The 26,984-nt window shown below is 47.9% G+C and overlaps 1 protein-coding gene across 1 annotated transcript; it reads left to right on the forward strand.

The window, feature by feature from the left end:
• Positions 1-41: 41 nt before the first annotated feature.
• On the forward strand, positions 42-24,027 carry CRYBB2 (crystallin beta B2). Its single transcript, XM_009438008.5, has 6 exons — positions 42-11,919; positions 13,658-13,737; positions 17,183-17,301; positions 20,102-20,234; positions 21,606-21,748; positions 23,766-24,027. The coding sequence occupies exons 2-6, from the start codon at positions 13,684-13,686 to the stop codon at positions 23,932-23,934; spliced, it is 618 nt and encodes a 205-aa protein (XP_009436283.1). The 5' UTR covers positions 42-11,919; positions 13,658-13,683; the 3' UTR covers positions 23,935-24,027.
• Positions 24,028-26,984: the final 2,957 nt, after the last annotated feature.

A 26,984-nucleotide genomic window follows, 5' to 3' on the forward strand; every position in this document is an offset into this window, starting at 1 on the left:
CACCCACCCACCCATTCATCCACCCATTCACCCACCCATGTGCCCATCCATTCATCTACTCACCCATCCATCCATCCATCCACCCACCCATCTACCCATTCATTCATCCATCCATCTACCTACCGCCCATTCATCCATCCATGCATCCATCCATTCATCCACCCACTAACCCATCCATCCAGTCATTCTTCTTTCCATCTTCCTATATTTGTTCTTTCCATTAATTCATCCATTTTTCCTTCCACTCACCCATCTTTCTATCTATCCTTTTATCCACTTATCCATCAATTTTTCTTTCAATCTACTTGTCCATCAATGTGTCCATCTGATCTTCCTTCCTTTCTTCCCTCCTTCCTTCCATTCATCTATCCATTATTTCCCCTTCCACCTCTCTGTGGGTCAGTCTCTGTTGTCATTAATGTATTCAGCAAATGCCATGCCCTGTTCAGTGTATTCAGCAAATGCCATGCCCTGTTCAAGGCCTAAGGACAGGGCACAATGTCCTACCCTCCAGGTTCTCACCTTCTGTGGGAGAGACAGAAAGTAAATAAACAGGTCGATGAGGGCTATAATGTTGGGAGGCGGTAAATACCAAGAACAATAAAGCTGGATAAAAATATGGAAGTGATGGGGGTGGTGGCCAGGGAACTCTGTGCAGAGGAGCCGAGTCCTCAGTGAACCACCAGAACATTCCAGGCAGAGAAATAACAGGTGCAAAGGCCCTAGGCAGGAGTATGCTGGCCTAATGGGAAACAGCCAGGGGCCCAGCAGGTCTGGAATGGAGTAAAAGACTGGGGATAGGGTTCAGAGGGAACAGGGTCAGGTCATTTAGGGCTTTGCAGACCCTAGTGGACTTTGCTTGTTCTCTGGGAGAGATGGGAGCCATGGAGCATTTGAGCAAAGTGAGCCATGGTCTGCAGTGGGGTTTAATAGGATTACTCTGGCTAGGGTGCAAATAATACACTTAGTGGCCAAGGAGGGATGCAGAGAGACCAGTTGGGAGGCTACTGCAGAGAGTCTGGTGAGCTGTGTTGGTGCGGTCCACCTGAGCCTCTCTCTCTCATGCCTCAGTATCTCTGTCCCCTTGCCCAGAGGCCTTCCACAGCCTCGCCTGGGGTACTGAGTGCCCATCCCACCTCCCCCCACTGACCACTGCTCTGGGCCCCCGTGGCTTCATCTGGGCAGTGGGAGTTGCTGAAGAGCTGAACAGAGACACTGGGGCAGTGCCAGGCATAAATGAGGCCTTTGTTTGTTTGTTTGTTTGTTTATTTAGAGACAGAGTCTCGCTCTGTTGCCCAGGCAGTGGCGCGATCTCGGCTCACTGCAACCTCCACCTCCTGGGTTCAAGCAATTCTCCTGCTTCGGCGTCCCAAGTAGCTAGGACTACAGGTGCGCAGCACCACGCCCGGCTAATTTTTGTGTTTTTAGAAGAGATGGGGTTTCACCATATTGGTCAGGCTGGTCTCGAACTCCTGATCTCAGGTGGCCCACCCACTTTGGCCCCACAAAGTTGCTGGGATTACAGGCGCGAGCCGCCATGCTCGGCCATAATTGAGTCTCTTCTGCCCCCAGGTGGGAAGAGGAGGGGCCTCCTCTCTGATAGCCAGCTGACAACGGACTTCCTGCAGGCAGGCCCCAGGACCACCCCTCACCCGTCCCACCTCCACGAGCCAACTCTGCATCATTTCCCTGACTTTGTTCCCCTTTTGTGCCCAGAGCGTATCTCAGCCACCTGCAGCCTCCCATTGGGTGATGTAGCTGGTGTGTGGGAGGCCTATGGGGGCCTCAGGAAGGGGTTGAAAAGGATACAGTAATTTTCAATTACTTTAACCTGCATATTTTACAAACGAGGTGAGAAATCACCTTGACTTTTTCCAAGTGTATGGGAGACCTGGGCTGGGCATCAGGATCAGATGGGGCAGGGGTGGCCCAGCAATGAGACAGATGGAAGGCAGGGGGGCTTGACATCCCCAGTGCGGAGATACAGCACCCCTATTGCCCACCCCTTTCTCCCCGCTGGACCCACCCCTTCCTCCCTTTCACAAGGAGAGGGCTTGTCTTGCTTTATTCTTTTTATCTTTTGAGATGGAGTCTTGCTTTGTCGCCCAGGCTGGAGTGCAGTGGCGTGATCATAGCTCACTGCAGCCTCAAACTCCTGGTCTCAAGCAATCCTCTTGCCTCAGCCTCCCAAAGCACTGGGATTGCAGGCGCACACCACCATGCCCAGCTAATTTTTAAAATGTACTTTTTGTAGAGATGAGGGTCTTGCTGTATTGCCCAGGCTTGTCTCAAACTCCTGGCCTCAAGTGATCTTCCCGCCTCAGTCTCCCAAAGTGTTGGGATTATAGGCATGAACGAGGTGCCATCCAGTCTGTTGTGCTTTTTTTTTTTTTTTTGAAGCAGAATCTCACTCTGTCACCCAGGCTGGAGTGCAATGGCTCGATCTCGGCTCATGGCAACCTCCGCCTCCCAGGTTAAAGCAATTCTCCTGCCTCAGTCTCCTGAGTAGCTGGAATTACAGGCATGTGCCACCACACCAGGATAATCTTTGTATTTTTAGTAGAGACAGGGTTTTACCATGTTGGCCAGGCTGGTCTCAACTCCTGACCTCATGATCCACCCATCTCGGCCTCCCAAAGTGCTGGGATTACAGGCATGAGCCACCGCGCCCGGCCTGTCATGCTTTATAAATCAGTGCTTACATCATCTCATTGAACCCTAAGAATGTCATTGGGAGGTAGGTGTGGTTATTAATTCTATTTAACAGATGAAGAAACAGGCTCAGGGAGGCAACTTCACCTTCCTAGAGCCACACTGATAAGAAGTGGTAGAACTGAGACCTGAATCCATTCCCGAGTGCCATACACTCTGATGTATCCATCAAGGACCGTAAGTCACCAGGGAGATATAGATGAAAATAACATAAGCAGTTGCAGCAGAAACAACGGTAATAATAGCTGCCACTGTAGAGCTGCGGCTAAACCCCAAGCACATTATTGAGTGCTCTAGAGTTTCATCTCGACTCTACAGACAGGCAATAGTGATCCTCATATGCAGGGAGAGAAACTGAGGCCCAGAGAGCTGAAGCAAATTGCCCCAAGTGCCACAGCTCTTAAGTGATGGGACCAGGACTCATATTCAGGTCTGTCTCCAAAGCCCGTTTCTCTATATTCATCAGCTGTTGATGCTGTGGTCGGCCAACCTAATGCCACTGCTGGTGTGGGCAGTGACTTCATTTATTGAGCATGTACTATAGTCTAGGCACCAGGCCACAAGCTGTCCATGCCTGATCTCAGTTAACACCAGCAGGCCCCTTGACTGGCTCCTGGGTAACAGGAAGGATTACAGGGAGGCTGGCTCAAGTGTGAGTCAGTGTGCCCACTCACCGTGCCCACTCCCAGGCCAAACGCAGCCCCAGGATCTGGAGTTGGGTTGATTCCAGAGGTGGGGTTCAGCTGCACTGCCAGATTCATGGCAGCCCCAGGCAGTCACTGATGTCCAAGTGACTCTTTCCGAAGCCTCACACCCATAATAACCATTTGTGCCAGGAAGCTCTTGTTATTTGCAAGTACTCCCGTACATTGTCTTGTCCAGTCCTCAGCTCCAAGAGGCTCAGAGCGGGGAAGCCAACTGCTGAGGTCACACAGCCAGCGAGGGGCAGAACTGGGATTTGACCGCAGGCCTAACTCCAAAAGGCTGCTGTTAGCCCCAACCTAGACTCAATTTTTTTTTTTTTTTTTTTTTTGAGATGGAGTCTTGCTCTGTCACCCAGGCTGGAGCACAGTGGTGCAATCTCGGCTCACTGCAACCTCTGCCTCCATGGTTCAAGCGATTCTCCTGCCTCAGCCTCCTGAGTAGATGGGACTACAGGTGTGCTCCACCACACCCTGCTAATTTTTTAGTAGAGACGGGGTTTCACTATGTTGGCCAAGTTGGTCTCGAACTCCTGATCTCATGATCCACCCACCTCAGCCTCCCAAATTGCTAGGATTACAGGCATGAGCCACTGCGCCCGGCCCTCAAATTTTGTCTTCTATGGGGCAGAACCTAAGAGTGACAGTGAAGCAAGAATAACCCTCAGTTATAAGAGAATGAGGTTTAGCGCCAAGAGATCATTTTACCAGCTTAATTGAGAGGCAGTATTGCTCAGTGATTGCAGGCAGTAGAGTCAAGTGATAGGAGGCAGAGTGGCTGAGTTAGGCTCTTGATTTACACCACCTGGTTTCCTCTCCTAGCTCTACCACTCACTGTTTGCCTTTGGGCAAGTCACTTAACCTCTCTGTGCTTCTGTTGCCTCATCTGTAACATGGAGATAATAATGCTACCTATCTCATAAGGTTGTTGCCGGTAGTAACTGGAGTTTACTTTGCAGAAAGGGCTTAGAACAATGAGTAAAACCAAGGACGTGCAATATGAGTATTCATCATCCTCTTCTCTTGATCATTTTTTGACAAGAAGGAGGGCAACAGACAGGCTTCCAGAGCTCCGTTCCAGACACAAGATGCTGAAGACATGCTCCGTAGTTGTATGGAGCAGAGAGACTTTGCAGTTACTCAATAATGGGGGTTTATTCTAAAGACATCTGTAGAAACAGGGAAATTAGAAAACTAGGCTACATGGCCACACTCAGAGAATCCAAGTGAAAGCCCTACAAAGAGGTTCATGGCAGGGGCAGGGGGCCAGGACCCAGACAGTGAACAGGCATCATGGAGAGAGAAACTGGAGCCTGAGAGCTCCTGGGAGCTGGAGAGCTGGCTCTGTGGTCACCGCCCCCAGGAATCCACCATTAGGGGGCCTCAGCAAATGCATCCCCAAGTCTTGGCTCTCTTGGGAGGACCTTCTGGCCATTTCCTGTTGCTAGCTTCCTCTTTCCCTTGCCTTTCCGCCAGACATCTTTGATCTGCTGTCTGGATTGTAAAAGATGCTGGCTGTGCTTTTCCTACTCTGTAGACCTTACAATGTTGCTGTGTGAGGGCCACTTCCACCAGCCAGCATCCACATGTCTATGTGCCTGGAAACTCTCTCCTGTGCCTGGAGAGGTGGGAGGCAGCTATAATCTTGGGGGAATGAATACCTACTAGGAACAACCTTCATCCAATGACTAACAGGAGCTGGGGTATCAATTCCCCAGCTCCCAGCGCTCAGGTGAGAACTTTACCAAGCATTCTTTACCATTTTGGAAGTTAATGTCACCCATGGCAATGCTACATGAGTGAATGAAAATGTCTAATGCGTATTAAGTTTAATATTAACTTCCTGTCTAAATATATGCATTGTAAATAGGAATAATTCCCTAACTGCTTTCTTACATCATCTGTTTGAAGCTTTTACATACCAAAATACATATTTTTATACATTCTATCCTTATTATCCTTTTATAATACAGTTAGAGTTAGGACATTTTATTATTAATTTATTTTGAAAGCATGCATGTAGATGGGTTACATTATCAATTTTATTTCAAGAGAGTAAAAGGGCTGTTACAAAAAATTGTCATAAGAAGGGAGTGTTGTTTCTGATAGCTATGAGAACACCTTTTGATGATCTCAGAGCCTCCTTCCAGCTCTGACTCTTTTGTATCTAAAAGTTAAATATTGTTTGTCCAAGGGGAACACCAAGACCTATTCTCCTCATGGGAGCAAGAAGATGAAGTGGAGAGGAAGGTTTGAGTCCTTTCTCTCTATGTATCTGTCAGGCTATGCTGCAGTAACAAACAGCCCCCAATTCTTGGTGGTTGAAAACAACGAAACTTATTTCTCACTCATGAAAGATGTCTAGTGCTGGTCAGCGGGGGGCTTTTCTCTACAGAATCACTCAGGGACCCAGGCTGGTGTGGGCTCTGCCATTTTGCAATGTTGCCATCTCAGGACAGCAGAAGAGAAGAGAGCACTAGAAAGTGTGGCTCCTGTAATAAGATGATTTCACCTGGAAATTACACCAGTCATGTTTGTTCAGAATCCACTGACCAGAATGAGTCACATGACACCCCCTAATTTTAAGAAGACCCAGTGATAACCCGCTCACTAATATACCCCGAATTGCCTCCCTTCCTTTCTCTGGCTCGCTTCCCCACTCCCTACTTCCTGATGCACTCTGGGATCACTTTCCAAATAAATTATATGCACCTGAACTTGTTGTCTTAGAGTCTGCTTCTGGTAGAGCCCAAATGAAGGCACCCCTGCTCTTTATCATTAATTAATTCAGTCTGTCAATACATATTTTCTGAGCACCTACTATGTGCTAGATCCTATGTAGGCAATGGGGGCACGAAGATGACTGAGCCATGGCTCAGCTCTCCACGACCTAGCTCATTGGCTAGATGAGCAAACTAGCCAGGTCACATCAAAAGCCTTTGCTTTTGGGCCAGGTTCAGTGGCCCATGACTGAAACTCTAGTACTTTGGAAGGCCGAGGCAGAAAAATTGCTTGAGGCTTGGAGTTCGTGACCTACCTGGACAACACAGTAAGACCCTATCCCTAAAAAAATTTTTTAATTAGCTGTGCACAGATGTGAAAACCTGTAGTCTGAGCTACTCAGGAGGCTGAGACAGGAGGATCACTTGAGCCCAGCAGTTGGAGCCTGCATTGAGCTGTGATAGCACCACCATGCTCCAGCCTGGGCAGCAGAGCAAGACCCTATCTCAAATTTTTAAAAAGGCAAAACATTTTGAGATCATAGGAACCTATGGGCTGTAAGTTGCACCAAGGTGGGGACCCTATCTGTATCGCTCCCCACTGAGTTCATAGTTGACACATTTGCTTGAAGTAGAAATGAATAATGAATTAGTAGAAAGAAACAGGCAGGTTGCTGACGGTCTCTGTCTTGGCACCTACTTTGAGTGCGGGAGTGAAAAGAAATAAAAAGTCTTTTAAAACATTGCCATCCACACAGATGTAATAATAATGCATAGCATAAAAGCTATAGTTACTGAGCGCTTTCTATAATATTTGTAAGAGCCACTACTGAGGGCTTCACATGATTGGCTCATTTACAAAGGGTATAATTACAAATACTATAATGTCCATGGGCCAAAATATTTAATTCTTCGCAAGTGTGGGAAACTGAGGCAAGAGAAGAGAAGTAGGCTAGGCTGAAGGTTTTGGAGTCTACAAATCCTGATCTCTGAGTTCAAATCCCAGCTCTACCACTTCGTGGCTGTGAGCCTTTGGGCAAGAAAGTCTCCTCTCTGAGCCTCACTTTGCTTATCTGTAAAAATAGGAATAATAATCAAACATCTCCCTAGCATGTTTTACCACTCCTATCAGCCAGTGAAAACCCTGACTGCTTCCTCAATGAGAATAATAGGTTGGTGCAAAAGTAAATGTGGTTTTTTCCCATCAAAAGTAACGCCAAAACCCATGATTACTTTTGCACCAACCTAATACATGGTGCGGGGACCAAGTGTTGGGAACAGGCCCCCAAAATCTGGCCATAAACTGGCCCCAAAACTGGCCATAAACAAAATCTCTGCAGCACTGTGACATGTTTGTGATGGCCATGATACCCACGCTGGAAGTTTGTGGGTTTACCAGAATGAGGGCAAGGAACACCTGGCCCGCCCATGGCGGAAAATCACTTAAAGGCGTTCTTGAACCACAAACAATAACATGAGCAATCTGTGCCTTAAGGATATGCTCCTGCTGCAGATAACTAGCCAGACCCATCCCTTTATTTCAGCCCATCCCTTTGTTTACCATAAGGAATACTTTTAGTTAATCTATAATCTATAGAAACAATGCTTATCACTGGCTTGCTGTTAATAAATATGTGGGTAAATCTCTGTTCGAGGCTCTCAGCTCTGAAGGCTATGAGACCCCTGATTTCCCATTCAACACCTCCATATTTCTGTGTGTGTGTCTTTAATTCCTCTAGCGCCACTGGGTTAGGGTCTCCCTGACTGAGCTGGTCTTGGCACCAAGGACCTCATTTCTGATGGGGAAATTGAGGCCTGGAGGAGAAAAACTTCACCAAATTCCCAGAGCTCCGTAGGAAGCTTTATAGTTTAAAAGTTAAGAGCGTTTATCTTGAAGTCAGACTGATGTAAGTTCAAGCACTGGTCTTACCACTTCCTGGCTGTGTGACCTCGAACAAGTTACTTAAGCTCTATGAGCCTTAGCTTCCTAATCTGTATTAGGGGACATTAATAATACCTACTTCAAAGATAGTTGTGAGGATTGAATTAATGGAACCAGACAGTTTCAGGGCTTAATCCATAAAGCCTAGTCCTACTACTCACTAGCTGTGCAAATTTGGGCAAGTGGCTTAGTCTCTCTGAGCCTCAATTTTCTCTTTTATAAAATGGAATGATCAATAAATAAATACTTACATCTTGAGTTTGTTGGGAGGATTAAAAAAAGATGAGTATGGACAGTGCCTGACTCATGTCAAGCTCTGATACAATTGAAATGTTAGGAATTCTTTCTTATTTATAAGGACACAGCCAGGTCTTGAATCCATTCATTTACTCAACAAATATTAACTGAGGTCTATTATGGGCTGACCTGTGTCCATAAAAGATATTCCAAAGTCCTAACCCCCAGTACCTCAGAATGTGACCTTCTATTTGGAAATAGGGTCTTTACAGAAGGAACCAATTTAAAACAAAGTCATCAGGGTGAAGTTACCTAATGAAGTCACCTAAGCCAACATGACTGGTATCCTTATAAAAGCAGAAATTTAGACATAGAATCAGCCATGCACTAAGGGAAGATGATGTGAAGATACAGGGAGAAGACAGTCACGTGATTAAAGTGATGCAACTCCCATCCAAGGAACACGAACAATTACCGGCAAACACAAAGGGCTGGGAGAGACAAGGAAGGACCCTCACCTAGAACCCCTGGGAGCAGGCATGGCCCTGCTGACAGCTTGATGTCAGGCTTCCAGCCTCCAGAATTACACAACAATAAACTTCTGGGGGTTTTTTTTGGGACATTTTTGTGGTAAAATACTGCATAGCATAAAATTAACCATTTTAACCATTTTTAAGAGTACAGTTCAGTGGCATTGTTATGGGACCATCACCACTATCCATCCCCAGCTTTTTCATCATCCCAAACAGAAACTCTGTACCCATTAAACAATAACTCCCCATTCCCCGCTCCTCCCAGCCCCCAGTAACCTCTATTCTACTTCCAGTCTCCATGAATTTGCCTACCCTAGGTAACTTATGTAAGTGGAATCATACAATATTTGTCCTTTTGTGTCTGGTTTATTTCACTTTGCATAACATTTTCAAACCTCATCATGTTGGAGTCAGAATTTCCTTTCTTTTTAAGGCTGAATAATATTCCATTGTATGGATAGACCACATAGTGTTTATCCATTCATCCGTTGGTGGACATTTGGGTGGTTTCCATCTCTCGGCTATTGTGAATAATGCTGCTATGAACATGGTTGTGTAAATATCTCTTCAATTCCCTGCTTTCAATTCTTTGGGGCACGTGCGCAGAAGTGGAATGGCTGGCTCATATGGTAATTCTATGTTGGATTTTTTTTTTTTTTTTTTTTGAGACAGCCACACTGTTTTCCATAGTGGCAACACCATTTTACATTCCCAATTTCTGTTGTTTTTAAGCCACTTAGTTTGTGACACTTTATTACAGCAGCCCTGGGATTTATTTTATGTTATTAATTTATTTATTTTCTTTGAGACAGAGTTTTGCTCTTGTTGCCCAGGTTGGAGTGCAATGCCATGATCTTGGCTCACTGCATCCTCTGCCTCGTGGGTTCAAGCGATTCTCCTGCCTCAGCCTCCCAAGTAGCTGGGATTACAGGCATGTGCCACCATGCCCGGCTAATTTTGTATTTTTAGTAGAGACGGGGTTTCTCCATGTTGCTCAGGCAGGTCTCGAACTCCCAACCTCAGGTGATCCGCCCGGCTTGGCCTCCCAAAGTGCTGGGATTACAGGCGTGAGCCACTGTGCCCGGCCAGCCCTGGGATTTTAAAACAAGTACCTACTATGCGTCAGGCACTGGGCTCTGGAGATACCATGGTAAACCAGGGGGACAACTTCTTTGCTTTTGTGGTGCTTATCTTCTCATTGGAAAGACAGAAAATAAATGAGTAACAGAATGTTGGGTAGTGATGAGTGCTGCAAAAGGAAAAGCCCAGCTAGGGGGCTGGGGCATGTGTGTGTAGTGTGTGTGCATGTGTGTGCATGCATATGTGCATTAAGAAAATGAGAGACAGGGGAAAGCAGGTATACTTGACCCAGTCTCCAAGTCTCAGATTGGATCAAGACATAGCCTGGGCTGCAAGGAAGGTGTGTGCACTAAAGAAACATGAGTAAAGGCCGGGCGCGGTGGCTCACGCCTGTAATCCCAGCACTTTGGGAGGCCGAGATGGGCGGATAATGAGGTCAGGAGATCGAGACCATCCTGGCTAACACAGTGAAACACCGTCTCTACTAAAAATACAAAAAATTAGCCGGGCGTGTTGGCGGGCGCCTGTAGTCCCAGCTACTAAGGAGGCTGAAGGAGGAGAATGGTGTGAACCCGGGAGGCAGAGCTTGCAGTGAGCCGAGATCGTGCCACTGCACTCCAGCCTGGGCGACAGAGCGAGACTCTGTCTCAAAAAAAAAAAAAAAAAAAGAAAAGAAATATGAGTAAAGGCTGGGCACCCATGTGGCAGCGATGGGGCCAGTGGTAGGGATCTAAGAGCAACTCACTCTAGGACAGTGGTTAAGAAACAGGCCGGGTGCAGTGGCTCATGCCTGGAATCCCAGCACTTTAGGAGGCCAAGATGGATGGATTGCCTGAGCTCAGGAGTTCGAGACCACCCTGGGCAACATGTCAAAACCCTGTCTCTAATAAGATACAACAACAAAAAAAATTTAGCTGGACCTGGTGGTGCACACCTGTAGTCCCAGCTACTGGGGAGGCTGAGGCAGGAGAATCGCTTAAACCTGGGAGGCAGAGGTTGCAGCGAGCCAAGATCACACCACTGCACTCCAGCCTGGGTGACAGAGTGAGATTCCATCTCAAAAGAAAGAAAGAGAAAGAAAGAAGAGAGAGAGAGAGAGAGGGAGAGAGAGAGGGGAGGGAGAGAGAGAGAGAGAGAGAGAGAGAAAGAAAGAAAGAAAAAGAAAGAAAGGGAAAGAAAGAAAGAAAAGAAAGAGAAACAGCCAGGGGCCTTGAGAATAAAATGCACTCTCCATAATTGGCCTCCCTGGCCCTGCAACATCCGGCCCTGCCCACCTTGGCCACCTGGCACAGGCCCTATTTGTCACATGTCATGCTTTAGCTTTGTTAACCTGTTTTCAGGTCTTCTTGAAATACAACATGCTGGTTCCTTGTATATGGACCCTTTCTGCTTGGAACTGTCCCCCCACCCTGTTCCCAGGCTTCCTCTTCTCCATCCCTGAGGGATGCGCTACCTCCCAGGAGCTTTTCTGAATGGCCTGGGCTGGCGTAGGTCCTCTTCCTGACACTCCCCTGGAACAGAGATTGTCACCAAGTGGATGCCCGACAAATATTTGTTGAATGAATAAATGGGTAGATGAATGAAGCCCAGACTCTGCCAAACCACCCTTCGTTACTTGTTCTTCCCCAGGCCCACTGAGATGTTCCTCTGTCTGCCATGCCTCAGGGCCTGACTGACCGTACCAGTGAACCCAGCGTACCCCTGGCCCTGGCAGCCGGACGGCTGATGCATGCAAAGCGGGCATCTCCTTGCCCAGCCGCCTGACCGCCCTGGCGCGGCCGAATCTGAAAGCTAATGACATTATTGTGCAGAGACACAATGTCTGTGGGCATTTGCTGACCCGAGCTTTGGTGAGAGCTTAATCCAGCATTCTCACCCTGCTTTTCGCAGGAGCACAGCGGTCACTCATCTTGGCACCGGCACTTCTGGGGAAGGTATAAATGCCACCTCCCGCTGGCCGAGCTTCACGGCACTCGCAGGGGCTGGTGTCACTGGTAAGATTGCCTCTCTTGCTTGTCTTCCCTTCTTTCTCTCATCCTCACCCCTGTCCGCAAGCATGGGAGCACCCAGATTCTGACAAGTGACTTTGGGCAGAGACTTCAATGCTGTTAGCCTCAGTTTTCTTTTCTGGTAACTGGGAAGGGGGTTAAAAAGCCTTCTTTATTGTAAGGATTCAAGAGAAGTTAGGTGGATCATCCAGCACAGTGCCTGGCGCACAGTGGGCATTGGGGCAGTGTTCTTTATTATTAATATTAAACAGACTATCAGCATCCTTGTTTCGCCAGTCGCTGAGGAGGAGAATGTAACTGAGGGTTTTGCAAGAATCAAACCAGTGACAGTTCAGCATTGTTTCTAGGTGGGTGAGTCAGTTTTCCTCCACATCTGCAATTAGGGGGCACCCACTCTGTGCATAGCCTCTGGGAGTGCTAGGGGATAGGATGCAGCCACGGGTATGTGACAGGTCCCAGCAACAGGTGATTTCAATGCCACTAAAGCATGGTAGAAATGACTCTAATAATGCCACAATTGCTGCCATTTGCTGCATGCTGAGTGTGTTCTAGGACCACGGCCAAGTGCTTCCGGTTTTATACATTACATAATTGAATCCTCACAACCTGTTCACAGGTATTATTAGACATCATTACTGTCCCCATTTTATAGAACAGGAAGTTGAGGCATAGGGAGAGGATGAGACCTGCCCAGAGTCTCAATTCTGGCAGGCAGCAGAGACTGCTCCTGAACTGGACCAACCGAGCTTCTTCAGTCTGTGAACACTCAGGATTGGGAAGCGATATGGCAGGACCTCAGGCACTCTGACAAGCCCAGAGGGCTGGTTTCTTGCGGGAGAGCAGTAGATTTGGCTGCCAAGGTGCTTAACTGCATTTCTTCCTCCTGGGAAACATCCAGTATTGGCCTTTCATGTGGAAGGGGCTTCTGGAAGCTGGCATTATCTCTGAAGAGGGAGGCCAGGCTTCCTCTCTTACCCCTGGGGAAACACAGCCTGGTTTGACCACCCCTCCTGCAGGAAGGGGGAAGAGGCTGACAATTTTCCAGGCTTTTCTGATGTTCTCACTAGCTAAGGCAGGTCTACCCTGCTGCCTGCCACAGTGCCTGGATTTCTACCGTCGCACCCATTTCTTCTCTTTCTTGTAATGTGGGTTCTGTATCAGATGATTTCACTAATGGGGGAGTAAAACCAGTGGCAGAGAAGAGAAATCTAGGTACCGGGATGGGGAGAGGAGTCCCAGGGAGAGGGTGGGAGAAAGAGCAGGGGAACAGGGAACTTTGTGAGTTCCTAAACTGGGCACCACCACACCACCAAATACAGCCAATGAATAGGTTTTGTTTGTTCCACACAATTTTATTTAAGAAATTACTGCATAAAGGCAGAAGTTCTGGGATTGACCATTCTATATTCTGTGTGGTATCCATTGTCTGGGGTTGAGTGTTGGGAACCCACTTGGGACCCCATTTAAGCTCTAGTTTATTACCGCTCTCTTTCTTTGAGTAGACCTCGTTTTTCCCTCCTCCTGGAGCTGGCCTGGATAGAAATAAATGAAGCTAAGGACAGAAGTTGAAGTAGCTGCTTATGGACCCCACAGCTCTGGGACAGTCTGAAACCAGGAGAAAAAGAGAATGTTTGGGGCCAGAGGGGAGCGGTCTCAAGGCCCCACAGAGTAAAAAAGCCAGTGGCCCCTCCAGGTCCTCACTGCTGCTTCCCATGTCTTCCAGGTCATTCCTGCATAGGACAGTCCACCATGGCCTCAGACCACCAGACCCAGGCGGGCAAGCCACAGTCCCTCAACCCCAAGGTGGGTACCTCTCAGAGGAGGGGGCATGCAATGCTCCTCCCCCAGACTTAGTTGCCCTTCTGTAAAATGGGCTTGGCATCTTTCTTCATGGGTACCCCCTCTCCACCCCTGCCCCTCTCTGGGACTCAGTCTCCTCTATCCACACAGTTGAGGCTGATTCTGAAAGTCCCTCCCCAGCCCCATAGCTGGCATGCTGGGATTCCCAGTACCAGCCTCTGGCTTTGGAGACTTCAGTTTCTCTCTCCCTTACCTGTTTTGCCACACCCTATTGTCCACAGGGCTCCCTGAAACTGGAGCAGACCCTCATTCTCGGTCAGAGATGGGATTAGTAGATGGAAGGTGGGTGTGAGTCCTGGCTCTGCACCTGCTGTGTGATCTGGGCCAATTATTTGATCCCTCTGAGCCTCAGTTCCGTCTCTATAAAAGGAGGAGTCAGATTTATTGCACAGGGAAGTTGTGAGAGCCAAAGAAACCAGGCTCAGCCTAACACCCGGCCTGGGGTGTGCATCCACCTAACACCAGCAAATAATGCCTTCTTTGATTTCTCATCCACCTGTCCACCCAAGGGCGGCAGGATCTTATCCCAACGTCAGAGGCTTGTCACACCCAGTCTGCCCTCAAACCTCTATCGAGGCGCGCCCACCTGACTGCCCTCGTGTGCCTCCCTGCTTTGGTAGCCCCGGGCACAGGTTCCTTCAGGAATGGCCCCTTTGTCTGACTCAGTGCCTCCTGGGCCAGGGAAGCCTGAGCAGATGCAGCCCCTCACCTGCTCACCCCAATCTGTCCCTTTTGGGGCTTACTTTCCAGAAGAAGGACAGACAATAAATAAATGAATATATGATTTCCAGTAGTGAGAAGTGCTACAAACAATTGTAAACTAGGGGAAGGGGCTCCTGAGAGTCACAGTGGTTGTGTTAGCTCAGGTGGTCCAGGAGGGCCTCTCTGAGGAGGTGACTTTGAGCAGACACCTGGGTCAAGTGAGGAAGCGGCTACATGAAAATTGGGGGTGCTTTGCCAGGCCGAGGTGGGAGGACTGTTTGAACCCGAAAGTTTGAGGCCAGCCTGGGCAACATAGTGAGATCCCATCTCCACAGAAAAATGAAAAATGGGGGTGAGGGTTGATGAGAGCATCCAGACAAAAGGAACAGCAGGCGCAAAGACTCCGAGGTGGGAATGAGCTGGGTGAGTTTGGAAAAAAGCAAGAAGCTCTGTCCACTAGACCTATAATGTGAGCCACATAGGTAATGCAAAATGTTCTAGTAGCCACATCATAAAAAGTAAAAAGAAATAGGTGAAATTAATTTTCATATTACATTTTATGAAACCCAATATATCCAAAAGATGAGCATGTTAATGTATAATCAATGTAAGAATTATTAGGCAGATATTTTACATTATTTTTTCCATTCTGAATTTTCAAAATATGATGTGTATGTTACACTTATAGCACAGTATAAGTAATAATATGGACTAATTACATGTGCTCAGTAGCCATATGTTACTAATGGCTGCTGTGTGGGACAGTGCAGGCTTAAAGGATTGGATAATTTGTAAAATTTTGCCCTCTACTCTATTGATTAATAACAACGCTATTGAGCTCCTGGGTCCTCTGAGCTTCTGGGCTTTCAAATGCATGGAGAAACTGCCCTTCCTCACCTGCCTACCCCTATTCAGGCGGGCACCCCAGGCCTGCTACCTCAGAAACTGCATTTGATCAAGATCCCAGTGTTATGTGCGCAGGTTAGAGTCTGCAAAGTGCTGCTTCAATTTCATCTGCATCAGACAAGTCTGGGCTTCAATTTCAGCTCTTCCACTTATTCACGTGGGATCTGTAGCATGTCTTTTAATTAACATAATTATGTCTCCCACAAGCAGCGCAAATACTATGTGCTAACCACCCACAAGCCCTGGTCTCCCCGGCCAGGGTAATAATAAACTCTAGCCCCGAACTTCCACATTCTTGAGTCCCCATTTGACAGATGAGGGACCTGAGGCCCAGAGTATTGAATTGCTTTTTAGGTTTGTGCAACTGGATGTAACAGAGGACACATTGGAGCCCTTGTCTCCTGACCCTATCTCTGGCCGAGTCAGTGACCGTAAAGGGCTGGGTCACTGACTGTAAAGGCTGGATTGAGCCCATGGAATTTGCCTCTAAGCCCTGTGCCTTTCCCTTTTTTTGTGTGGCTAATCCCAGGCCTGGGAGAGAGGGCTATGTTTACCCAGCCTGTGCTGACCATGTGGATTCTGTAGCTGCTCCGACTGAGAGTGTGCTGACCTGAGCCCATCTTTTCATGCAGGGGCAGTTTGCTGGGGAAGTGTGGCTGGAAAACCTCTGCCTCCAAAATTCTCACTGGAGGCCGGGCGTGGTGGCTCACACCTGTAATCCCAGCACTTTGGGAGGCCGAGGCAGGTGGATCACGAGGTCAGGAGATCGAGACCATCCTGGCTAACATGGTGAAACCCCCGTCTCTACTAAAAAAATACAAAAAAAATTAGCCAGGTGTAGTGGCGGGCGCCTGTAGTCCCAGCTACTCAGGAGGCTGAGGCAGGAGAATGGCATGAACCTGGGAGGCGGAGCTTGCAGTGAGCCGAGATCGCGCCACTGCACTCCAGCCTGGGTGACAGAGCAAGACTGCGTCTCAAAAAAAAAAAAAAAAAAAAAAAAAAAAATCTCACAGGAACCATGAAAGGTGGCAGCTAGCCTCATGGTTAATGCTTGCATGTGGGATGTTGGGTGGGTCCCTTCACTTTGCAGAGCTTCAGTTTCCCTGATGGGGATCCCATGAGCCCCCTCCCTTGGGCTGATGAGAACATTAGGGTTGAGTGTTAGGGTTTGCAACATGCTGCTTCCATTTCAGCTGCATCAGACAAGCCTGGGCTCCAGTTTCAGCTCTGCCACTTACTGGAATCTTTACCATATCTCTTAATTAACATAATTATGTCTTAATTATGTCATAATTAGTTCTCCCACAAGCAGAGCAAATACCGTGTGCTAACCATTATGCTCCCCTGAATCCTTCTAACAAACAATATCACAAGGCAGTTTCTCTCTTTGTTTCTTTTTCTTTTTAAAAAAATTAGAAGTGGGGTCTTGCCATCTTGCCCAGGCTGGTCTGGAACTCCTGGGCTCAAGCAATCCTCCCACCTCAGCCTCCCAAAATGCTGAGATTACAGGGGTGAGCCCACCACACCTGGCCTAGGTTCTGTCTTTATTTCCCATTTTACAGATGGGGAGACTGACGCTCAGAGAGGAGAAATGCAGGCTCAAGGTCCCACGGCTGCTTATAGCCAGAGCCAGGGCTGTTTGATTTTATGTTTGATTTGTCACTCTGGAGGTGAACCCTTCAGCATCCTTTGGGTTCTCTGAGCTCCCTCCCCACGTCTACCACCCAGTTCTCACTCCTCTTCATTGTGATGAGGGTCTGAGTCTCGCTTCCTGTTGCAGATCATCATCTTTGAGCAGGAAAACTTTCAAGGCCACTCGCATGAGCTCAATGGGCCCTGCCCCAACCTGAAGGAAACTGGCGTGGAGAAGGCAGGCTCTGTCCTAGTGCAGGCTGGACCGTAAGTACCTGGGTGGCCTCTCCTGGTCAGGGACTTTGGGTGAGGTGATCAGGTTGTGGAGTGGGGGAATCTACCCTTGCTCCTGTCTGCAAATCTGGGAACCAAGTTTTGGGGTCTGGCAGCCTATGGAGATAATTCATGCTTTGCAGTCAGATACAGCTGGGTTCAAATCCAGGTTCCACCCCTTCTGGGTTGTGTGGTGTTGGACCAGGACCTTCCCCCTCTGAGCCTCAGTTTCCTCCTCTGTAGGATGAGGCTAACCATGTACTCTGGGGATGAAGGGAGAGGGTCATGTGGAAAGCCTGATACAGAGGTCAGCCACTTCCTCAAGGCAGGAAGATGGACATAGTGACTGATGAAGCTTTTAGAAGTGCCAATCTCTGGCTCCAGGAGTGTCCTCACTCCTGGGAGGTTTAAGGCTGGATGTTCCAGCCCTGCATCCACTCCCCCCTTCCCGAATCCTGACAATACTGGGTCTTTACAGATTTTTTGGCACACTTGGGGGCCAGGTCTCTATCCAAGAGAGAAGGGGAGCTGAATGGTTGACTCACCTTATGTGATGTAGCTGAGCATAGTCCTATGTGAGCCCACAGAGAGTCTGGAACACAAAACCACAGCTTCTCTGGCCACTCCTTCTCTGTAGAAGCCTCAGGATGTAGGAAAGTCCACTGGTGGCCAGTAAGTCAGATATGGCTGGAGATCCTAAGGTGACCCATACCACACCTCAAGGTTCTCAGGGAATTTTGCAGAGTTCCGTGGCCCTACATGGGTCAGAACCTGAAGATGTGCAGAACACAGCTAAAGCAGTGGCCCTGCCAAGCCTTGGTCATCTGACATGCTCAGGGAATCTGTTGCGTCCAAGAGAATCCCTTTCTGGATAGCTGAGATTTGACCGTTTAAGCACGACATCTGACTTTCAGCTGCCTTTTCAAACATTGTGATGAAAAAAAATTTCCCAAAGAGATTTTACACTCTTCTGCTTTTTTAAAAAATATAACATTTAGTATTTTTACTAATTATCATTTATTTTAAAACTAAGAAGATATGGTTTAAGGCAAAAAACCGTATGACTTGTATTCACTACTCAGAAGTAACCATTATTAAGATTTTGGTAAGAATTTGGATTTCTGTGTGTGTGTGTGTGTGTGTGTGTATATAATCAAATCAAACTTGGATCATACTAAACATAATGTTTTATTACTCACTTTGAAAACTTTACAAGGTAGCATGAACTCTCTCCATGTCATTAAATAGCATTTTATGTTGGTGTTTTTCAAAGTAGTTTGAGGAAAATTAGCATCAGATTCACAGAAGAGAGATGCTATAAAATGGAGGTTCTTGGGCCCCACTTAAGCCCCACTAAATCAAACTGAGCTCTGGAGCCTGGAATCTGCATTTAACAAGCTTAACTGGTGATAGTTACACCAATTACATTTGAGAACCCACATCCTATGTCATTACTTACCATGGCTTTGTAACAGTCCATGATTGAATATGCCATATCCAGGTCCTGACTGTAGGATGTTTAAGTTTTTCAGTTACTGGATATTATAAACAATGCCACAGTGAACAGACTTATTCAGATATCTGTGACCCCTTGACAACTGTTTTTGTTTGTTTGTTTGTTTTGTTTTGTTGAGACAGAGTTATAGCTCTTGTCACCCAGGCTGGAGTTCAATGGCGCGATCTCAAGTCACTGCAACCTCCGCCTCCCGGGTTCAAGCAATTCTCCTGCCTCAGCCTCCTGAGTAGCTGGGATTACAAGCATGCACCACTGTGCCTGGCTAACTTTTTGTGTTTTTAGTAGAGATGGGGTTTCACCACGTTGGCCAGGATGATCTCGAGCTACTGACCTCAGGTGATCCGCCCGCCTCGGCCTCCCAAAGTGCTGGGATTACAGGCGTGAGCCACAGCGCCCAGCCCCTTGACAACTGTTTTGTAAGGACCCATTGCCTAAAGTAGAATTGCTGGATCAAGACTACTCTTCCAAAAGAGGACAATAAACACGACCTCCTCTTTTGTTAATGACTTAGATCATTCCTCTGAACAGCCATTATTGCACATTGCTGAAATGTTCGCCTCTGCACTGGTTGGTCCCAGAATGCTAATCATTTTGAAATTTGTGCCTTCTTTCTTCTATTTTCTGCTTTCTTCTATTAGCCATGCCCGACCTGAAAGCCATCCCTTCCTCTTTAATGTACTATTTTTCTTCTAATGTGGATCTACAAAAACAGAGTTTGGGCAGAGTCTAATAACAGGAACAAGAGAAGAAACAGATCCAAAGAGAGGGGATCTGGGCACAGCGATGTTCTGGAGTCAGTTCTCAGTGGTGAAGGCTGACTGTGCTTCTCTCTTCCTAACTTCACTTGCAGCCGTGTCATATTGATAGCTTGAAATCTGCCACAGTGGGAGCATTTACACAATGGAAATTGGCAAACGCTACAAATCAAGAGTGTTAATTTTCGTTTTGTTTTTTGAGAGTTGGCTATTAACTTACCAGCATACTATTGGCTTTAGTGCGTGGCATCTATATATTGGTATTTGTTGCTGGGCCGTTATTTAGACTGCCTTCTTATTTCTTAACTGTGTCCCAGGTGGGTAAAGGCAGCACAGCACTGAGTTCTAGATAACTGAGGGGATTTTGCATTTGGATTTGCTGTGCTAAGGTTTGGGTGGGGCTATGACATCTTGCCGGGCTGGGCAAGAGTGAACCCTAGGGGTCAACATCAGTAGCCAGGATTCTGCCATGGGAAGCTTGGAGTGGAACTGACCTGCCCCCTTTCTCTCGTCTCCATGGCAGCTGGGTGGGCTATGAACAGGCCAACTGCAAGGGCGAGCAGTTTGTGTTTGAGAAGGGTGAGTACCCCCGCTGGGACTCATGGACCAGCAGCCGAAGGACGGACTCCCTCAGCTCCCTGAGGCCCATCAAAGTGGTGAGCCCCCTGCCATCACCCTACTTCCTCTCTCTGCCCATCATCCTACTTTCTGTCTCTGCCACCTTGGAGCTGGAGCTCCGGGGACCAGGAAGGAGCCCACCCCTCTAGCACTGTGCCCCTTCTGATTGGTGAGGAACCTCCTCACTGGGTGACCTTGCAAAAGTCATTTTACTTCCCTGAGCCTCAGTTTCTTCATCTGTAAAATGGGCATATTGGTATCTACTGTCCTGAGGTTCCAATATGCTTATTAGCTTCAGGGTTGTCACGCTGCAACTCCAGGGGGCTCCAATCACAAGACTATGAAATGCTCCAGAGGGCACTATTCACATTCTATTTTATGTGGTTGGTGCCCACCCCCCCAGGGTTGGGCAACTCCTGTCATTGCTCAATAACCAATAGCCATCAGAAATACTACAAGAAATTATGAGTTTGGGGCTGGAGGAGAAGGTGGTTTAGCTCTTCTTCAAGACTCGTGCCAGTGTGAGTTTTCAGTGCTTCTGAGATCCTGATTCTTACTAGTGTGTGACAGTGTCAACTCTCAGGAAGGGGACAGGGCCCATCACTGCTCAGTTACACTCTCAAACCCTCCAAGCCCAGTCTAGCTCCTCCCAGGACCTACTGGAAGGCTGGAGAACACTGGACTTTGCACCCCACAGACCTGGGTTCCCAAGTTGGCTGTGCTGCTCCCAGCTGTGTGGCCTTGAGCACGTCATTTGACCTCTCTGTGCCGCGCTTTCCTCATCTGCTAAATGGCATAAGAGGATTTTATGTCTGAGGGATAAGGGTTTTATGTGTAAAGGATTAGATGAGATAACTAAGGAAAATGTCATAGGGACAGGAGGATGGGAAGAGATGTAGAAATGAAGAAAAATCAAAATATCTCAGGTGCCTATTAGAGGCACAGTTAGCCTGTGCATATGTGTGTGTACATGTGTGGGTGTGCACGTGTGTGTGCATGTGTGTGTGTGCATGTGTGTGTGTGCAAGTGTGTGTGTGTGTGCACGCATGTGTGGGTGTGCGTGTGTGTGTGCATGTGTATGTGTGTATGTGTGGGTGTTCACATGTGGGTGGGTAGGTAGATCGTAGCCACCATTTATAAAAGAGAAACTTGAGGAGGAAAAAATGACATTTCAGAATCAAACATTCCCCAAAGTGTTGCAGAGTGTCTGTTACATGAAAATGGCCCAGTAGAAACTTAACTAATGGCTGTGATCCAACAGCACTTGTCATAGACACGTAGTGGGTGCATTGGGAAGAGAGTGATGTGTGGGACATGCTGATCCCAACTCTGGGGCATGAGCATGGGGTGGGAAGGCCAACCCTGGGCCCCCTCACCCATACTCACTTCCCCCCATCCTCTGCCAATAGGACAGCCAAGAGCACAAGATCATCCTCTATGAAAACCCCAACTTCACCGGGAAGAAGATGGAAATCATAGATGACGATGTACCCAGCTTCCACGCCCATGGCTACCAGGAGAAGGTGTCATCTGTGCGGGTGCAGAGTGGCACGTAAGTGCATTGCCAGCCCTGGCTCACCCTGCCCCAGGAACTGAGACTCTGGGGTCCTAAGTCCGGCTCTGCCTTGTACACGCTGGTGATCTTGCACACATCAGTGTGCTCTGCTGACCTCTGGCTTCCCACTGGAAAGTAAATGGGAATTCTCTGCCCGTAGGTGGCTTACAGCCGCTGAATTTCTTTCTAGAGCTGCCTTTGGGGAAATGGTATGCCTTTGGAGTGGAGAAACCTTGGCCTTAACCTCAGCCCCAGTGAGCAAGACATGTATGTCAGAGGGGCAAGTTGAGGCAGAGGGAGGATTAGGTTGAGGCAGGAGGGAAGGAATGAGTTGAGTAGTCTGAAAGCTATGAGAAGCAGGAGGATCAGCCCATGCTGCCTTTGACCGCGTGTGTCCCTAAGTTTGGGAACAGGAGGTGTCATTTTCCACTGAATTGAAGTTCCTGGGCATATCGACCCTGGCCATCAGCAGTGAGGGATTTCTCATGGTAAAAAATGTGGATTCCATGGGGGTCCACAGATGAGCTTTGGGCAGCGGTGTGCTGGAAACAGCTTATACCAGCTTGTAAGAACTTTTTTTTTTTTTTAATTGAGACGGAGGCGCGCACTTTCGCCCTGGCTGGAGTGCAGTGGAACGATCTTGGCTCACTGCAACCTCCGCCTCCCAGGTTCAAGCGATTCTCCTGCCTTATCCTCCCAAGTAGCTGGGATTACAGGTGCCCACCACCAAGCTCAGCTGATTTTTTGCATTTTTAGTAGAGACAGGGTTTCACTGTGTTGGCCAGGTTAGTTTTAAACTCCTGACCTCATGATCTGCCCGTCTTGGCCTCCCAAAGTGCAGGGATTACAGGTGTGAGCCACTGCGCCTGGCCTGGAGCCGACTCTTAAATTTTCAGAATCTGTGTGAACTGGTTGACTAATCATTGGTAGCTTGAAACCAGCCACAGGGTGCATTTACAGCATAGAAATCAGCAAGTGCTGCTAATTAAGGCTCTTTCCCCACAACAGAACCAATTTAGCCAAACATACTGGCTTCTCCGGGTTTGTGAAACTCCTAAAATAGTGTGCAAAGTTCTGTGCTCCTATTCCCCTTCATTCCCTCATTCATTCGTTCATTCATTCATTCATTCAATCTGTCAGTGCTTCCATATGCCAGGCATTGTGTTAGGTGCCCAAGGTGAAGGAGATTAAAGAGATCTGGCTTCTGCCCTGTGTAGCCAACAGTCTAGAAGGGGCAACTGTTAATACTTTAAGAATCCACATGAATCTAAGCTACTTCCTTGGAGAAAAGATTCTTGAGCTGAGATCTCAAGGAACAGTAGGAATTGCAGGGGTAAAGAGGCCAAGGAAGAGTATCCCAGACAACGAGAGCAGCATGTGCAAAGGCCCTGTGGTGTGTGTGTGGGGAGCCTGGTAGGTCTGAGAAACTCTACAAAGGCCATGGTGGCTGGAATGCAGAGATGTGGGAGCATAAGAATGTGAAGTAGAGCTGGAGGTGTCCACAGAAACTGGCCAGGCAGGTCCTTGCAAGCCAGGCCTGTGTGACATTTTCTGGAGAGAAGACCAGCACTTTCATTAAGTAGCCCCTGGAAACTCTTTCATCAGAAGGCCCCTGGAACCTCCCCCAACTCTTCTTTGACCTTGTAGCTGGGCTTGGAGGTGGGATAGGACTGGAGGGAGATGGTTCAAAGGCCTGGCTTATTCTAAGCTTCAGTGAGCTTAAGATATCACCCCCTTGCTCTGACTCCAGTACAGTACAGTACAGGCCTTCAGTCAAAATTTGCTTCAGGAGGCAGTGAGCTCCCCATCAAGAGAAGGAAGAAAGCAGAGGCTCAGTGCTGGAAGGGTGGGGTGGAAAGGGTGTCCTGCTTACCCTTGGGAAGTGGCAATGGTTGGGAGGCTTCACCCTTCCTAGTGGCTTATGGATGCTCTATCTCTCTCCCCTCGCCTCTCTCTCTGTCTGCTTCTCTTCCTGTCCCCCCGGTTCACTCTCCCCTCCCCTCTGGCCCTGCAGGTGGGTTGGCTACCAGTACCCCGGCTACCGTGGGCTGCAGTACCTGCTGGAGAAGGGAGACTACAAGGACAGCAGCGACTTTGGGGCCCCTCACCCCCAGGTGCAGTCCGTGCGCCGTATCCGCGACATGCAGTGGCACCAACGTGGTGCCTTCCACCCCTCAAACTAGTGCCCTCCCCACCATGCCTCCTTCCCAGGACCCAGGTCTGCTGCCCAGGAACCCTCCAGACCTCCCAGAGAGTGAATAAAGTGTGACTTGCAACTTGTCTGCTGTGGGTCTTTGATCTCCCCTGGCAGCTGGTGTGTGTGTGTGTGTGTGTGTGTGTGTGAGAGAGAGAGAGAGAGAGAGTGACAGCGAGGGAGAAATGAGAATCAGCAAGTACCTGTGCTAGGAGTAGGGCAACAGAACCCTTATTGAGTCTTATGGTTCTGCAGCTGCTTAGCTGTGTGACCTTGGACACAGTGCCCAGCCTCTCTGAGCCTTTGTTTCTTCACCTGACTTGCAATTCCCTTGCCTCTGAGCGGCTGGCTTGGTTGAGCTCCTGAGCTCCCTGTTACATGCTGGTTGCTGAGCACAGTCACTCTCAGGGGCATGAGATGGGTGCCCCAGCCCTTAAAAACATATCCACTGCCCATCGATCTCACATTATCACGTTGTCCCCTTGAGTCTGGGAGTCTTTTTGGATCTGCAAGAGAAGCCAAGAACCCTGAAACCCCCACTCCAGCCCGGAGAGGTCAGAATGCCATGTTTGTGAGTGTGATCATTCATTCATCATATGGCTGAGGGCAACTGTTAGTAATTGAAGAATCTACGCAACCTCTAAGCTACTTCAATGAGGAAGAGACTATTGAGCTGTGAGGATCTTGGCTGTAGCCAGGCTCAAGGTGATGCAACGATCTGGGAATGAAGGCTGGGTTTACACTGCTGTTCTGGGGCACTGGCCAGGGATAGAGGCTCAGGCAAGTCCTTTTGCTTTCAGAGCTTTGATGTTTCTACTCAGGAAGATGGGAGAGAAATAGTACCTTCCTAACGCGGTTGTGATGGGGCTGAAACAAGATGCTGCAGGCCTTCTGTCTTTAGACTCAGCTTTTGTTGGTTAATTTGTAGTGCAAATATCCGCTTCCTGGGTACAGCCTCTTGCCACTTTGTTTTTGGTATCTCTTGATGACATTTTAAATTTTAATGTGGTCAAACAGCAATATTTTCCTTTAGGGTTTATGCCTTTCAAATCTCCTTGAAGAAATTCTTTCTTTCTTTCTTTCTTTTTTTTTTCCCCAAGACAGAGTCTTGCTCTGTTGCCCAGGCTGGAGTGCAGTGGTATAATCTTGGCTCACTGCAACCTCTGCCTCCTGGGTTGAAGCAGTTTTCCTGCTTCAGCCTCCTTAGTAGCTGGGATTACAGGCATGCACCACCATGCCTGGCTAATTTTTGTATTTTTAGTAGAGACGCGGTTTCACCACGTTGGCCAGGCTGGTCTTGAACCCCTGAACTTGTGATCCGCCTGCTTCAGCCTCCCAAAGTGCTGGGATTACAGGCATCAGCCACTGCCCCTGGCCAACCTTGAAGAAATTCTTTCTAATCCCTGGTTACAAAGAAATTCTCCAATATATTTTCTTCCCCTAAACTTTTAAAACTTTTGCTCTTCACATTTGCGTTCTTAATCCCTCTGGAGCTGATTCTTGTATGTAGTGTATAGTAGAGATTCAGTTTCTTTTTCTTTTTTTTCCACTTTGGACGTCCAGTGTCCTAAAATCATTCATGAAGGGGTCCATTTCCTGCACTGTGGTGCAGTGTCAGCTTGCTGATCTATCCCCTTCCCCACAGGTGGGGTGATTTTATAGGCCCTCCACCCCCGGGCCTCCCGTGGCCTGGAATGGGGGCTGCACAGCAGGAGGTGGGGATTACAGCCTGAGCTCCACCTCCCGTCAGACCAGTGGCGGCATTAGATTCTCATAGGGGTGCAAACCCTATTGTGAACTGCACATGGAAAGGATCTAGGTTGCATGCTCCAATGAGAATCTAATGTCCCCTGCCCACAGCCCATGAAAAATTGTCTTCCACAAAATCAATCCCTGGTGCCAAAACGTTTGGCCCTATAACATGATTCTTCAGGAATGTTTTAGGTATTCTTGCCCTTTCAGGACTCCATTTAGAAGCATCCCCTCACATTTGGAAAAGTGGAAAACCTTGTTGAATGAGCCAAAGTGGTTAAAATGATTATCATAAAGGTAGAAACCAGTAAGTGCTCCATATACACCATGGAATACTATGCAGCCATAAAAAAGAATGAGTTCATGTCCTTTGCAGGGACATGGATGAAGCTGGAAACCATCATTCTCAGCAAACTAACACAGAAGCAGAAAACCAAACACCACATGTTCTCACTCATAAGTAGGAGTTGAACAATGAGAACACATGGACACAAGGAGGGGAACATCACACACCGAGGCCTGTCAGGGGGTGGGGGACAAGGGGAGAGAGAGCACTAGGACAAATACCAAATGCATGCAGGGCTTAAAACCTAGATGACGAGTTAATGAGTGCAGCAAAGCACCATGGCACATGTATACCTGTGTAACAAACCTGCACGCTCTGCACATGTATCCCAGAACTTAAAATATCAAAAAAAAAAAAAAAAAAAAAAAAAAAGGCAGGGCAAGGTGACTCATGCCTGTAATCCCAGCACTTTGAGAGGCGGAGGTGGGCAGATCATGAGGTCAGGAGATCGAGGCCATCCTGGCTAACACGGTGAAACCTCATCTCTACTAAAAATACAAAAAATTAGCCGGGTGTGGTGGCGGGCGCCTGTAATCCCAGCTACTCGGGCAGCCGAGGCAGAAGAATTGCTTGAACCCAGGAGGCAGAGGTTGCAGTGAGTCGAGATCGAGCCACTGCACTCCAGCCTGGGTGACAGAGTGAGACTCCATCTCAAAAATAAATGAATAAATACATAAATAAATAATAAGTTAAAAAAGAAACTAGTGAGTGCTCAATAAATGTTACTATCATCTATTTCTTCATTCATTCTTCAACCAATACCCACTGAGTGCCTATTTGGATACTTGGCTTAGTACCTGGGTGATGAAATAATCTACAGCAAACCCCCATGGCACTAGTTTATAACAAACCTGCACATGTATCCCCGAACCTAAAATAAAAGTTAAAAAAACAGAATTTGCACAAGTCTAAGCTACTTCCTTGAGGAAAAGACTCGAGCT

The sequence above is a fragment of the Pan troglodytes genome, chromosome 23 (genome assembly GCF_028858775.2).
Source record: "Pan troglodytes isolate AG18354 chromosome 23, NHGRI_mPanTro3-v2.0_pri, whole genome shotgun sequence".
In the NCBI taxonomy this organism is placed as follows: domain Eukaryota; kingdom Metazoa; phylum Chordata; class Mammalia; order Primates; family Hominidae; genus Pan; species Pan troglodytes.